General features: G+C 42.6%; 1 protein-coding gene across 1 annotated transcript in view; it reads right to left on the reverse strand.

Moving 5' to 3' along the window:
• The window catches only part of trappc9 (trafficking protein particle complex subunit 9), a 307,504-nt gene that overhangs the window by 263,314 nt on the left and 28,429 nt on the right, over positions 1-15,761 (reverse strand). The window contains exon 9 of the mRNA XM_064345606.1: positions 3,720-3,863. Within this exon, the coding sequence (XP_064201676.1) occupies positions 3,720-3,863 (144 nt within the window). The remainder of the gene's footprint in view (positions 1-3,719; positions 3,864-15,761) is intronic.

Raw genomic sequence — 15,761 nt, forward strand, 5'->3', positions numbered from 1 at the left:
CCCGCAGCTGGCCACGAGCGGCTCCAGCAAGCGGCGATGAATATTTCATGGCGTTAGCGCATGGTGTTAGCGCTCTCTCCAGCAGAGGATTACATGTGCCTCCATTATGTCATCGCCAAGGCGGTTAAAGGACTGCACGGGTGAGTACCTAAATCGAAAAAAAGCCCGGGCACCATCGCCGAGCCAGAGCTGCCGGTAGAGAGAGCACATTAACATCTGGAGGACACACGCTGCATCTACATTTCATCTGCTTTCAAAGTTGACTCCCTGCGGTAGCACAATATTCAGGAAGAATTTGGGGGGGGGGGGTTTCCATGATCAATACAGATTATATGGAATTATTTACTGAATATACATATAAACTAAGCAAGCTACATTGATGTTATAGGTGTCAAAAACTAGTATTTCACAGTTAATTCCATTTCTAACAATATTACCTTGCAATTGATTGAAATAAAACTAGTTCTCATGTACTTTGTCCCCATGGCAACACATTCTCAGTCAGCTGGCTAATGCACACTTCGCAGCATGTGTTGTAAACAGGTGTTTCATTATTATCTCAAAAGATCCCAAATTTGGGAGTTTGGGGGGGGGGATAAAAATAAGCTGTATCCAAATATAAACTGCTGCTTTCTTGGCCAGGTCTCTCTTGAAAAAGAGATTTCGAATCTCAATGAGCCTAACCTGGTTAAATAAAGGTTAAATAAAATAAAAAATAAAAAAAATGAGCCAGCTAAAAAAAATCTTCACTCTCTTCTTCACAACTCTCACACTCTCTGCTCATTCACAACATGAGAAACAAACATTACGAATACAATGCATTTATTCAATGGGCATCACTGTGGTGCAGTCTTACATCACCAGTGATCCTGAGGAGGATCAGAAGTTTTGTCGGTTTGCTTGCTTAAGGACTCCACACAGTCAATTGACCACTGACTCCGCATTTCTTTCATCCGTACTAGCCATGGAACTGGACATTGACTGTGTACTGCCCTTGGAACAATAAATTAAAACATATAATCCTCTCCAGATTTATTCAAACCATTTGACAAAGACAAAAAAAAAAGTAAAATAAAAAATATATTCACTGAGGAACACGGAAAATGGTCTACTCAATGATCTAATGGAATCAACAAAAAAGACATCAAATTATCCAATTATGTCCCAAAAAATCAATAATGTTTGTTGCAAAAGGACATTTTTAGTGCTTTGTGTCCTCCTTTTGTGGGGATGATACGACTGAGTCATCTACTGTAGTGCCTTATGAGATCTTTGACAATTCTTCCATACAGAATCTTTCAAGATCCTTCAGATCCTTCAGTCTGCTATTGTGGGCTGCTATCCTCAATTTAAATCACAAAATTTTGACAGGCTTCAAGTCTGGGGACTGAGACAGTCTTCTGCATCTCAGTCTCAAGACTTGAAGCCTGTCAAACTTTTGTCTGGCCAATGCAAAAGGAGTCGTTTTGGGGCATTTCTCGGTTGATTCTGAGGTGTGTGTGGGATTATTGTCTTGCTGATGGTCTGAGTTTCCTGGCAAATGAAACAGGAAATGAAAAATGAAATAGGTTTTTGACCAAAATGTCTGGGTACTTGGGCCCCAGAATCATTAGATGCAAAACAACCCAACATCAAAGATCCACTATCATATTTCACCACAGGTATGACGTCCTTTTCAAACTTTAGAATGCTTTTTCAGATGCCAAACCCACCGCAGATGTGCATGTTCAAAAAGGTTCATTTTGACCTTGTACGACCAGAACACCCATTTCAAACTAAAATTCCGAAGCTGTTAAACGAACAGACACTTTGTTGATTGCTCTAAAAAGAGGTTTTTTTTTTTTCTCCCTTCCTGAAACCCTTTCAAAAAGCCGACTGGCATGGAGGTGACAACTGATGGTGTCCTTGGAGACTTTGTGTCCCAAAGGGGCAACCAAGTTTTGTTGATCCCACTGTGGTCCCAGAATTTATTTTTGCTGCCCAAGCCATATGCCTCACTGTGTGTGGGGAACTTAATAAATAATAATAACAATAATAATAATTTCAGTTTTTCATTCATTTGTTTGTTACTATCCTGACTTTTGAAAGTCAACAACACTGTTTCGTTAGTCCGGAGAGTACTTTGCCTTTCCCCACGATGATGGATGACATATGGATTTTACGCCTGATACCTCATATTTATACCCCACTGAAACAGGAAGTCATTGGAGGCCAAAACACAGTTCCTTGATACTGAGATGAACTTTAAAAAGTTGCATGTTATTGCAGATTTATTTCAGGCTGGCACCTACCTAAAATAACTGAATGTGAATAGCTGCAACACATATTCATTTAGGGGGAAAAAACAACCGGTAAAACAAATTATTTTTCTCTGAACAGCAGCATACGAAGGAACTACCAAATAAGGAAACCACCAGCCACATTCTGTGCAAGGAATTCCGTGACATTCTGAAATGCGTAAGCACAGCCCACAAGGAAATAAATACTGTACCTGTGAAGGGGACCGGTGATTACTGTGCGTAATCAACAGCTTACCGCTCACAAGCCCAGAGGCAACATAGATACAAATGATTATCGGACATTAACTCAGCTGCTAATGGTTAGCAAACAGAGGTGTTGCTAAAAACGATAACTGTCCATATAAGCTGGCAATTAGCATCTTGTAAACTGAGTGGTAACGCAGTTCAAAAATGAATACTAAGACCCTCTTGGGAGCATTCAGTTAAATTACTGTAATGTTTGGTGCAGTGATGTGCTCCACAGTCCAGAATCCAATTCTGAGCATGCCACTCCATTTGGGAGTCCTGCTGTGCAATGACTTTTATATTAAAGTCAATGGATAATGGTTTGCAAGTATAAAGGTGACATGCTGAAAACCAGATTGTATTTAAAGGAAATGTACGGTATAAGGCATGGGTAAGGCATTCTACTGCGTTGGTGTATGTGTGCTACTGAATGCCATGTTAGCTCAAGATGAGAATGAGTTTCTGACAATATCTGGGTGTGACTCGCTCCCGAGTCAGAATCCATCAAGTCCTTCCAGAAGTCCAGAACTGTTACAGCTGCCCAGTTGGAACCTCCCAACCTTAGTAAATCTGTTCTCTCCCTCTCTGTGCCCATAATGGAATGCGATTTATTTAACTGACACAAACTCCAGTTAGGATTGAGGTGCATGCAAACCTGAACTTTCTAGCGGATGAATTGTTAAATCCCAGGCCTATGATACCATAAAGCCATGTGTATAGTCACGTAAACAGAAAGAAACAGCGATCATAAACCTCAATGACATTCTCAAAAACTATACATAATTTCAAGGGGTTTACACTAAGCCGAAAGCACACTGTATCACTAAAGGGGTAATGAACTACAGCAAACAGACAAGGCGACAGTGGTTCACGGTGTGCCTCTGAGAGGGGGGTAAGTGGATGGTGCCACCACACAATACCATTTCCCCTAGTAATTCAGTTATGAATGTGACCCTTTGCTCTGTAGAGTTTGCGGCTGCCTGGATTTAGGCTCCCAAATCCATTCATTTCTGAATTTAGCACTGCTACAGCGGTTTGGACCGTGTGGTTATCGCTTGTCCTGTATGCACAGACTCAAAAGCACCACGGTGACGTTTTTTTTCCCTTCGTAATCCGGAACGTCCTCCCGCGGACGTTGGCTAGCCCTACGCCAGAGGGAGAAGAGAAACGGCGGGAGGAAGGGACGAGGCTGACCTTGATCGGACAGGAAGTCCAGCATGGTCTGCAGCAGGAAGGACAGGTGGCGGACGGACAGCCCCGGGTTGCCCATGCGCCGCGAGGCGTACACCAGCTCGTGAAGAAGCCGCATCTGCACCGCCGCCCATCCGCGGTGGGTACCTGAAGGAGAGAGAGAGGAAAAGAGGGACAGGGAGTTTAACCTGAAGCTAACCCGCAACGCCCACCCTCCTGACATGCACACAAACTTATTTATTTAACCTTTATTTATTAAAAGAAGAATGTCATTAATGCCCTAGCCAGCATTTCTCTGGACTGTGGGAGGAAACCGGAGGCCCCGAAGGAAACCCGCACGGACACGGGGAGAACACGCAAACTCCACACAGAAAGGCCTTCTAGCTGCGAGGTGACAGTGCTTTCCACTGCACTAGTAAATCAGCAAGGAACCCGTATTTCACTTTAACACTATGTCCAAAATATTTGGCACTCCGAAGGACACAAATTAATGCTGTCTGTCACAGTGACAGACATACCGCTTCAGTTCAGCTATTTCTTTTTGAAGACTGTTTACCCTGCAGACAGTCTCTCTCCCGCCACCGAGATTCGGGGTATGAAATGTGCAGCGTGTGTCAAACCCATCACAGGTGCGCTAAGTTATGAGCACTCATTTGTTTTCTTTCAAATTGAAGATCTCTGCTTCCTGCCTGAAAGCCCCAGGAGTCTGGAGGTGTCAGGGCTCTGTGAGCATGATGTCATTCTCCTGATTTTTTTTTCTCCACTGCCTGCGAAGGGGAAAAAAAAAAAAAATCTTCAGTTCATTCCAGTCAGATCCGTGTGACTCGCCAGCCCCTCTGTCAAATGTGTGTTCGCCCGGTCCTATTGGTCTAAATATAGCACTGCCTCAACATTTCTCACAGAGCAGAGGGAAAAGTCGCCGGCTCTGAACACTCGGCATCTTGCATCGATAAATTTCAGACAAACACTAGAGGGGAAAAATAAGAGCCACGCAATTTCCTATAATGTAGGAATGTTTACTATTAATATTAATTTTATTATATTATGACAAATTGCAGCTGAAAAATGAAGACTTTTCAAAATATTAAAAAGTGGAGTGCCAGACATACTTTATTACTGCTGGGGAGTTACGACGCTAAGGCTAAAATACAACTGCACAAGATTTACGAACCAGTCGCACAGCGCGTCAGCATTAGTCTTCCAAACGTTATGTTTCATACAGTGCGCAGCTATATGTTTGCATAGTGTGCTGTAACTAGAAGGCCCGTGCAGGATTCCACTGACTTCACTGACGTTCATTTTCAGCACACGATTCAGACTTGGGTGGAAACGTTAAGACCACAGAAAAAAAATGTAATAAGGTTCGCATTACGCACAAAATATACAGCTAGATAAACTCCGCTCCACAAGGCAGCTCAGTAAATCCCTTTAAAATGGGAAGGGTCCTCTGACGTTCGTCGCAAATCAGAAGGTATGCGTCACAGCCATGTTTTTAATCCAGTCAGGTGATCTCATTGCATCAGGGAGAGAGGGGACTGGATATAAGGCTGTCATATTCATATCTCATGAATATGTATGCCAACAGAGTTACTGAGAAGACCCTTTAGCCAGCTGAAAGATAAGCACTGCGCAATGGAATAGTGCCATCAACTTATACTTAATTCAGCTGAGAGCGCTTACTTGCTGTCCTCGCCAAAACAAAAACATGCCTTTCCATACATAAAGATAGCAAACGTGCGTGCTTTGCATAACTAGACTTAGTAAATCAAGAAATATTAACTGCTCGCCATGACTGCAGCAAGCCCTTAATGTTCCCGTGATGGCTTTTCCTTTGGTAAATTGTACCCCAATTACGTGTAATTTTCTGCAAGCAAAACAATTTAGGCTATTAATTATTTTGGCCATCAAGCTGAATGTACAAATAGTCAGTTGGCTATTACGTGCAGTTTCGCAAATTTGAAGGGTGCTAACTTGGTAATGAGAATAAAAAATCATGATCAGTGGGTGTCCGAGGGTTTTATAATCCAAAAGTGGCAGTTTCTTAAAACATTCCACATTCCCGCGTTACAGATTAATCATATTTACGCGTCGATACAACATTTAAACGTTAGAGATTGCCTGTTATTAATACAGCTGGATTTTGCATGAACAGTCTATGAGCTTTTAGATAGTGAGGAACGCTGAGCTCACTTCATACTGAAATTGCAGTGCGCCGCTGGTGGGGGAGACACGGTTTCTCCGGGAGGCACAATCTTATGAGAACGTACCATTAAAACTCGTCGCGGGGGAGCCGCATTTCACAGTGCCCCGATGGAACGGCCCGAGTTGCACATAATTGGCCATAGCATTGCGCAGGGAGGGAGAGTGACAGGCAGAGTGACAGCCAACAGGGTGATGCAATGGCAACTCTTCTAGCTGGTCGGGCGCCTGCAGTTTGCGTCAGTAAAGCAGTCCTCCGGGGGACAATGACAGCGCTGCCGCAGGCCACGGACAGCAGGTTTAACGAAGCGGTGGCTAGCTGCGCGCCTGCGTTAGCACGCACCTGGCCAAACTGGCACTGGATGCTGCCTCTGTAAGAATCTGCTCACACACCAAGCAGCAGAGGTATCTCACTGGCAAAGGAGCATGTGTAGTCTCACCTGCTGATACTGGAACGGGATCAATTTAATGTTATCTTGGCTATTTGACTCCAAAACTAATGCTTTAACCTTTCTGCGCTAAGAGTTATACATAGAGGGATCTGCAAGCAAGGGCTACAGCCGCTTTCCACCAGTAATGTGGCTCTATACAGATCTCAGTCTATATTGGTACATGCAGACGTTCCTCTGGATTGTGTAGACTGCAAAGAATTGTGTATCTTGCGATGGCGCTAGTCTACAGGCAAGTGACTACGGGAGTTCTGTGTGTATGTTAGGACCTTAAAACCGCTAGGTGTGCAGTGGTTTAGAGTGAAAGAGGAATTCCAGGTTAAAGTGAACGCCATTCATTATGCAGAGTGTTCAGTAATAGCATACTGTGGTGCACGGTGAAATGTGAGTAATTGTAAATGAAAATGAAAATGCTATACTCGAATGCCGCGCAGGAGGTCGTATTGACCGGTCGTCTCCTCGAACCATTCCACTTTTTTTCCCTTACATACCCAAGGATCTAAGAAAAACCCCAAATCATCACAGAAAGATGCAATCACAGCAAAACAGCACTAAACATCAATCACCCTGCCTGCATTATCTCTGTCACCCTGTCAAACCAGGTTAACCTTTGCAGCATAGCTAGCTGCTGACTCGCAGCTAACACGCATTACCTACTGTTCACTTTTGAATGGTGTTCCAATGTCTTTATTCAGCACCGCTGTACCAAACCATCAATGACACAAATGTGTTCCCCACAGCATTGGCTTTCCAACAACACCAAACATAATTACAATGCATATGGAAAACCTAAGGTTTACAAAATGCTATTACAGCTCAGTACGAGCGGGAGAATTCCGCAGAGGCAGCAAAATGACTGCCAAAGCGCTGTTGTGGAAATAGCATTGTCTCTCCGTCAAACCTTGCCCACTCCCTGTCAGAACCGTAAGCACAGTCTGTTCTCCTTTGTGGGCCTGATAAGGGGCACACTTCTGTAAACCAACCTACACCTCATGCCTTACATGCATTTGGCCATCCAAATTAGGACATAAAGAAAAATGGAAATGCATAGTGCAGGAAAGCAGATTCGTCGGCTGTTTTCCACAAACAGCTAAAGCTCACCCTTTCCCATTAAGCCCTTTCTCCCTTTATATTGCAGGTCATGAGGCATGTACCTTACATGTGTGCAGGTGATGGTACACATACATGATAGTAGGTTTGTTTACCATGTAAAATGCACTTTCGTAAGTTGCTTTGGCTAAAAGTGCCTCCCAAATGACATGTAAACAATTTGATAACAACTACCCCAATAAGCAATGAGGTTTTTCTACAACTTTGTATGCATTTAAACATCTCATCTAACCATCAACCATAAAAATATATAGAGAATAGTAAATTCAGAAGGCTTCCCTCTTGTGTAGTAGCACATGCTAATTAGCCATTCATGAGTTATGACAGGAACACTGGATTCTAGGCATGTACTGCAAGCTACACCTTGACCTAAACGGATTCAGCGAGCTCACAGTTTCAATCATAACATGACAACGTTCCTCAGGTTTGAGATGCTCCCCCCCCCCCCCCCCCCCCATTCTGCTTCTGAGAATACATTCTTCCTCGTCTCATCAAATTAATGCAAATCCCTTTTAAGCTTTTTGAAATGTGCCCAATAAGCGCTCTAAAAATAGACCCATTCCACCTGATTCCTGTGATCTAACATGAAACGAGTCCTTATCAGCCTCTGGGAGGGATCCAGAGCACCGGATTTGGGCTACAGCTATACACAAAAAAGAGAATATATATATATTATATATATATATATATATATATCCCTCCTCGTCTCATCAAATTATATATATATATATACGTCCTCTATATATATATTCAATGGTGTTATTTCCAGGCAGGACTGAAGGTGTCTGGCAATCCAATTAGCACACCACCAAGATAATGACACCAGTGCCACTGCAGAGCTATCGCCCTGTCACACACTGCCTGAATCAAAGGCACTGCACCTTCTGGCCCAAGAAAAGACACAGAGTCCTTGTAAAAGACGTCAGATACTGATCGCTCTCCTTTTTTTCCCCTCCGAAAGTATGGTTTAATAGCCCAGCTGCGCGCTCAAATTGACAGGTAAGCTAGACTATTCCGTTGAAGAGCACCGAGATGCGCTCGCCGTTCCCGTTAGCCTGGTTCTACGATTACTGGGTTGCAATCTTTCCTTTCTGTTCCTTTGTAGCGCATGGGATTTTTCATAAACATCAGAACAGTGCCTTCTATCTAGAACTTCACCTTAAGCATCCAGTTCTTCATTTCTGAGATACTAAATGGTCACTGCAGCGCATCAGACCTACACGGAATGGGTTAAGTAATAATACAGTAAAAAGGGGTCAAAGAAAATGTCCCTCAAATCTCATGAAGAACATGTTTTCATGTTGTCATCGCTCAAATACAATTCATTCACAGAGACATATATTAAATTGAGTTTTGGCATCCATTTGACCTCTCCTGGTCATTCTGGACTGTCTAGGACATGCCGGGGTTACCTTGACTACTGCAAACTCATTACGTCATCTCGTTAGTCAGAGAGGCCGGTTTCTTTATCCTTGCAAAAGCCAATGATTGGGCATTTGCCCATCATATCCTTTATACAGGGAACATTCAATCTAATGCTGGGGTGCCTTGTCCTCAGCATTTACTCAGTACTTCACTCAAGTCATCAAAGGCCGGAAATTTATAATAAACGAATGGAGAACATGCCACCTTTGCCTAAATGCACAATTAAAAATAAAATGAACAATCTGAGAAGTTGGAATGAACAGAGAGAGAGGGAGGGATAAAGAGACAGAGAGAGCTAGAGAGACACTCGTCTGTGACTGTTTGACGGACTATCGATAGACCATCGGTTGACAGACTATCCCTCACCTTGTCCCTGCTAAAATTTAGGAGTGAGAATGAGTGCTCCCCTGGGTGAATAAAACCCATTTCCTTTTCGATTTCTCAAACTTCTGCCATCTCCACTTAGCTGGGCCAAGTGAGGTTCCACTCTTCTCCTTCCCTTAAAAGGAAACTCCAGGCTAGAAGAGCTACACTGCTAGTAAACATGTAGTAGCGACAGGGCTGGGCAATATACCACAACAATAATTATTGAATTCAATCACAACCTTCCCCACCATATGGTGCATTACCTTTCTTTTCTTCTTCATCTTTTTAATTATACCGGAAGCGGTAGCAAATAACCAAACTAAAGAGAGCTGCTTGAAATGCTTCTGGAGAAAAAAAACGTAAGTACTGTTATCTGTTGGTAGGACCTGCATGGATTTAAACTTGTATTTCAATGCTTATTCTCCAGGCATCCCCATATGCATTCCAACAGCACAGTCAAGTGGCTAATCATACAACTGAGTGTCTAATTGGGACATTTTTTTTTTAACTATTAGTTGATCTAATATGAGGAGAATCAGGTAGGAAAGTGAACATGGATATTCAAATGCCGTGAAAAGCATGTCTTTGAGCCATCCCTTCTGGATCGGCTCCAGTGTGTCGTTTTCCTACATTACCCAAAACTACATTCAGCACCTCAATTTGTGATAAGGGTGTGGCATACATGGTCAGGTACATTGCCATTGACATTAGCCAGAAGTACTTAGCTAAAGGGCTAAAAGGAAAGTAGCAGATGGCCCAGGCATGCCCCCAATCCCCTGTGAAGCAACGCTGTCGCATTCTGGACTATTGAGGCTGCTAGCACAGAAAAAAATCTGTATATCCTCTTGAAAAATGACTCACTTCTCTCAGTAGGAGTATTGCACAAAGATGATTAGCAGGGATTCAAACTCCTGATTTCTTGTCCTTAAGGGGCTACAACCAATATCTGAAACTTACAGTTGGCGCACTCCTGTTAAACTCCTTTGTGCCTGCTGTGGGAATATCATCGTGCGAAGTCTCGCCATCTACAGAACTCAAGTTTAGCTGTGGAAAAGTTAAATACTACACAACAGGAAAACAGGAGACTGGGATATGTTTTACATAACCAATATGCAAATTCTAACAATGCTTTAGCCTGAAATTATCTTTAACTATCCTACACCAGAGCTGCCCCGCAAAGGTCTTTAAGCAGTGAAACCGTGCAAGCAGTTCAAGATGGTGTCACCCAGCTATCGATAACTGGCAAATTAATAAGGCCACAATGAGGGATAATTACAGGGAGAACCACAGAGGCCAGCAAGGTCTAGGCTGAAACACCACAGGGAACAGCGACACTGTGAAAGAGACTAACTTCCGAGAGCAATCAGCAGTCCAAGGATCACACGCAGTCACCTCCCCCCACCCCCACTCCCTAGCCACATATGACGAGGGGTGACAAAATTACCCATACTTTAAAACCACAAAGCAGCAAGAAGTCAGACCCGGTACATTCAGAGGGAAGCTTCACACTGAGCTTCGTCACTGAAAGATTTTTCCATTAAACAACTGAAGCAGCCATGAGAAGGGGAGGAAGAGAGCATGATTTTATCACCATAGCTCTTCTTTCAATTTCACATTTACACACAAAATATCAGTGGGCGGCTCTGAAGATCACGCACTGTATCCTGAAGAAAGATCGGCACAGCCGCATCAGAGAAAACTATTTATTTCAGTTGAGACCAGAGATAGACTGCTTGAACTGGGATATCTATGTCAAACATTCGACCGCTCACTTACATATGACACATTTTCTGTTGTTGTCTTTTTACTGCACATTTTTAGATGTGAACTGGTGCAAAATATCCAAGCTGCATGAATCCTTCCAGCAACCCTTAATGAGCCAAACAATTCAAATGAAAAATCTATTATAAGAAATTAGTCTAAATGCTAAAAGCATGCATTTATTTACATATTTAAATAATACATATTCAGTCATGAACCAAACCACTATCGACAGCAACTTAACTTGAGACTACATATGTAATATACACTCATCGGCCACTTCATTAGGTACTTGCTAGTACCGGAGTGTGGTCTTCTGCTCCTGTAGTCCATCTGCTTCAAGGTTCGACGTGTTGTGCATTCAGAGATGCTCTTCTGCATACCTCGGTTGTAACAAGTGGTTATTTGAGTTACTGTTGCCTTTCTATCAGCTCGTACCAGTCTGGCCATTCTCTTCTGACCTCTGCCATCAACAAGGCATTTTCGCCCAGATAACTGCCGCTCACTGGATATTTTCTGTTTTTAGGATCATTCTCTGTAAACCCTAGAGATGGTTGTGCATGAAAATCCCAGTAGATCAGCAGTTTCAGACATACTCAAACCAGCCCGTCTGGCACCAACAACCATGCCACATTCAAAGTCACTTAAATCACCTTTTTCCCCATTCTGATGCTTGATTTGAACTTCAGCAGATCGTCTACATGCCTAAATGCACTGAGTTGCTGCCACGTGATTGGCTGATTAGATATCTGCGTTAACGAGCAGTTGAACAGGTGCACCTAATGAAGTGGCCGGTGAGTGTATGTGTGTGTGTGTTTGTGTGTTACATACAATATTAAATATTATAAATGTTACATAGATGACATGGCAGGAACTAGGACCTTCACTTCTATTCAATGGGCATAATCCTTCTACAACTGAAACATTACCACACGGTTTACAGAACCAACCAAAGTCTAAACACACAAAAATGACCAATTATTTACACTGAAACGCGTAAGCCAAATTCTAGACGCTATACAATTCTAGCGTCTTAACCGCCACTCTCAATTTATATGCAAATGAGGCAGGAAAGAAAGCCACTGAATTCACTCAAGGGAATGGTACACACATTTTAACATATTCATATAAACAGCTACAGCTGAAGCCAAATAATTCAAAAGCAAAGGAATAATGACTACTGGTTTTCACTCAGGGCCAAATCCAGACCTGTGCTGAAGTGCATTTTCCACGTAACACATCATGGCAAGAATGAGAGTTACCTGGAAAAACGTAATTAATGCACAACCACTCATTAAGAAGTCATTACAAATACGCATTTGTGCATGTATACACATATTTATTTGTGTGTGTGTGTGTATATATATATATATATATATATATACACACAGTATATATACACACACTGCATTTCCAAAAGACTGAGCAGCCGTACGCAAGCCTAACACCACCATGCAATGCCAAGCATCAGCAGGAGTGGTGTAAAGCACACCGCCATTGGAATCTACAGCAGTGAAAAAATGCATTCGCAGGAGTGATGAATCACGCTTCATATCTGGCAGTCTGACGGACAAATCCTGGTGTGGCGAAATGCATAGTGCAGACTGTACTGGGCGATATAGCTCAGTCGGTAAGACCGGTTGTCTGGCAGTCGGAGGATTGCCGGTTCAAACCGCCCTGGCATGTCGGAAGTGCCTGAGCAGACACCTAACCCCTAACCTCTAATGCTCTGGCGAATGAGAGGCATCAATTGTAAAGCGCTTTGGATAAAAGCGCTATATAAATGCAGTCCATTTACCATTTACCATTTGTACTGGAATAGTGCAAACTGTAAGGTTTGATGGAGGAGGAATAATGGTCTGGGGCTGTTTTTCATGATTTGAAGCTAGGCCCCTTAGTTCCAGTGAAGTGAAATCTTAATTCTACAGCATGCAATGACATTCTAGAGAATGGTGCACTTACAACTTTGGGGAAAGTGTTGGGAAGGACCTTTCCTGTTTCAGCATTACAATGCACCTGTGCACAAAGCAAGGTCCATTAAAAAATGGTTTGCCAAGTTTGGTGGGGAGGAACTTGACTGGCCTGCACAAATCCCTGAACTCTACCCCCTCAAACACCTTTGGGATGAATTGGTATGCCAACTGCATGCCAGGCCTTTCGTCCAGCATCAGTGCCCAACCTCACTAATGCTCTTGTGGCTGAATGGAAGTGAATCCCTGCAGCCATGTTCCAAAATCTACTGGAAAGCCTTCCCCGAAGAGTGGAGGCTGTTACAGTAGCAAAGGCACGCAGACTCCATAATAATGCCAATGGTTTAGGAATGAGAAAAATAAATAAATAAATAAATAAATAAATAAATAAAATAAAAAAATAAATAAAAATATATATATATATTGTCTTTAAATATATACATATGTTATTCATTATTTTTCCCCAGAGTGACACACCCATGCATAATTATAAATATGGAATAATAGCCTGGATAGAGAAGGGATGCCTCTCTTTTATGGCTTCAGGTCATAAAGAGTCGTCTCTTGTGAATAAGCATATCTACCATATGCAAGCTGTCCTCTTTCTGTTCCAGATAAGCATCAAGTATATGGACATGGAATTTTAGACCTGACAAATATCACACACGGTGTTTGCAACCAGAAAGGAACACAGCTGATATAACCATAACTATTAAAACAAAAAACAACTAACATAATGCTGACAGAGTTATTAAGTCAATATTTAACAGCAAACTCTAAACTGGCATGAAAGCTGGCACAATTAAGGGGATTAATCATTCAAGCAAGGAGGGAAATATTGCCTTGAACATACAGGATATTTTATTTATTTAAATTCACAAGAAAAAGCCTCTGACACACTATACAAGTAGGCCACTGTGGCACCACTGGACTTGGGACAGATATACCACACAAAGTTAGAATGTGTACCCAGGGTGGGAGTACATGGTTATAGCCAAGCACTTTACCTAGCTTGTACCATTCTAACATTTCCATGGATTTATTACTGTAATTACCACCCAATCTCCATGCTGTCATTTGTTAGTAAGATATCAGAAAATTCTGCAACTGAACAATTCTGCGGGAGAATTTCATTCTGGTGTTCATCCAGATATTAATACTGAGACTGTCCAGCTTCATATCTGCAATGTCCTCTGTTAGCCAGATGCTGGGCTGATGACTACCTCGGCTTAAATGCAGCTTTGATACTGTTAATTATGATATCCTGCTGCTGTGACACCAGTCCAATGTTGGCTTGTGTGGGGAGGCCCTCGAGTGACTTGAATCATATCGCTCCAAGCGTTCCCGTTTCGTCCCATTAGCTGATACAAAGCCATCAACCAGAGCCCTTGGATATGGTGTTCTCAAGGGCTCAATATCGGGGCTAGTGCTGTTCAGTGTGTATGTACCGCTGGGTGACATCATCAGGAAGTATAATTTTGGGGCCCAAATTCTGTGCCGATGACAGACAGGTTTATGCATCATTTCCAGCCAAAAGTGACTTGGCAGCATTTGTGCTTACTGAGTGCCTTACTGAATTTAAAACACGGACGACAACAAATTGGCAGAAGCCAGCACTGAAAAAACAGAAATATTCCTGATTGGATCCAACAGTCACACATAAGACTTCAATACATTTGGATGAGAATCCAATCTCATTTTGAATTCTGCGTGTTATTTTTGTCCCCAAGCTCTTGCTTCAAAATCGTTTCAAACCATTTGAGCAACATTCTGAAATTTACACTGAGCAAGCGTCTGAGCAGGGAGGACACAGATGTGTTGGTCCACTCCGTCACTACGACTAAACTGGAATGATGCAGTTCTTTGTTTGCTGGACTTCCTGACGGTAAACTGAATAGACTGCAGTCTGTGTAAAATACAGCTGGCAGGCTATTAGCTCACACCCGCAAGATTGAAAACATCACAAGTATTAACAAAATCGCTGCAATGGCTGCTGTTAAATAGTGTACTGCAAGGTCTCAACTTATAAGGCCTTCAATGGCAAAGAGCCCTGATGCATGGCAGAGCTGTGGTAGTAAGGTCCTTGTGCTTGGAAGGCAGGGGACTACTGGCGGTGCCCAGGCCTCAAATCGCAAAGACTCAGGTCCTTCACTTGCTATGTTTCCCATCATGGAACTCTCTAGAAAACATTGCTTTTTGACTGTGCTTTTATTCAATATGTGCATGGGTGACCGAACTGTGCTTCAGCTACATTTGGCTGATCATTTTAAACTGTCCAGTGCCCTGAGACACTGGTGAGTGGCTACATAAAAATAAAACTGACTGATTGCAGGGAGGTTTTTAAGTGCAGAACATAACTCCCAGATATAGAAATATAAATCTATTGCTTCTACCACGACACTAGTTGTTGCTTAGTGATATCTAGGTCCCTGATTTTGAATGAATAAGAACCAAGGCTCATCAGCTGTTGGTGACCCAAGCATGTTTTTAGTCAGTTGTTTGCATGCTGGTGAAATTGTGTGTCTTATCATATGGTCCACAGTCTAACAAGAAAGAGACTGTTGCACATTGTTATTGAAAGGTGATTTTTCAATGGTGGGGAGTCATTTCTTGCTGACAGGTGATGTCTGGCTCACAGGTGCAGCAAGAGCAATTATGACTTTTCCTATACAAAATAAGGGCACTGTTAAGCCAACGTACGACTTCAGCACACTTGCACACAATTTACACGAAGGAAGCAAACTCATAACACATATTTTAATTCT

This window comes from Anguilla rostrata, chromosome 8, assembly GCF_018555375.3.
Source record: "Anguilla rostrata isolate EN2019 chromosome 8, ASM1855537v3, whole genome shotgun sequence".
Classification (NCBI taxonomy): Eukaryota; Metazoa; Chordata; class Actinopteri; order Anguilliformes; family Anguillidae; genus Anguilla; species Anguilla rostrata.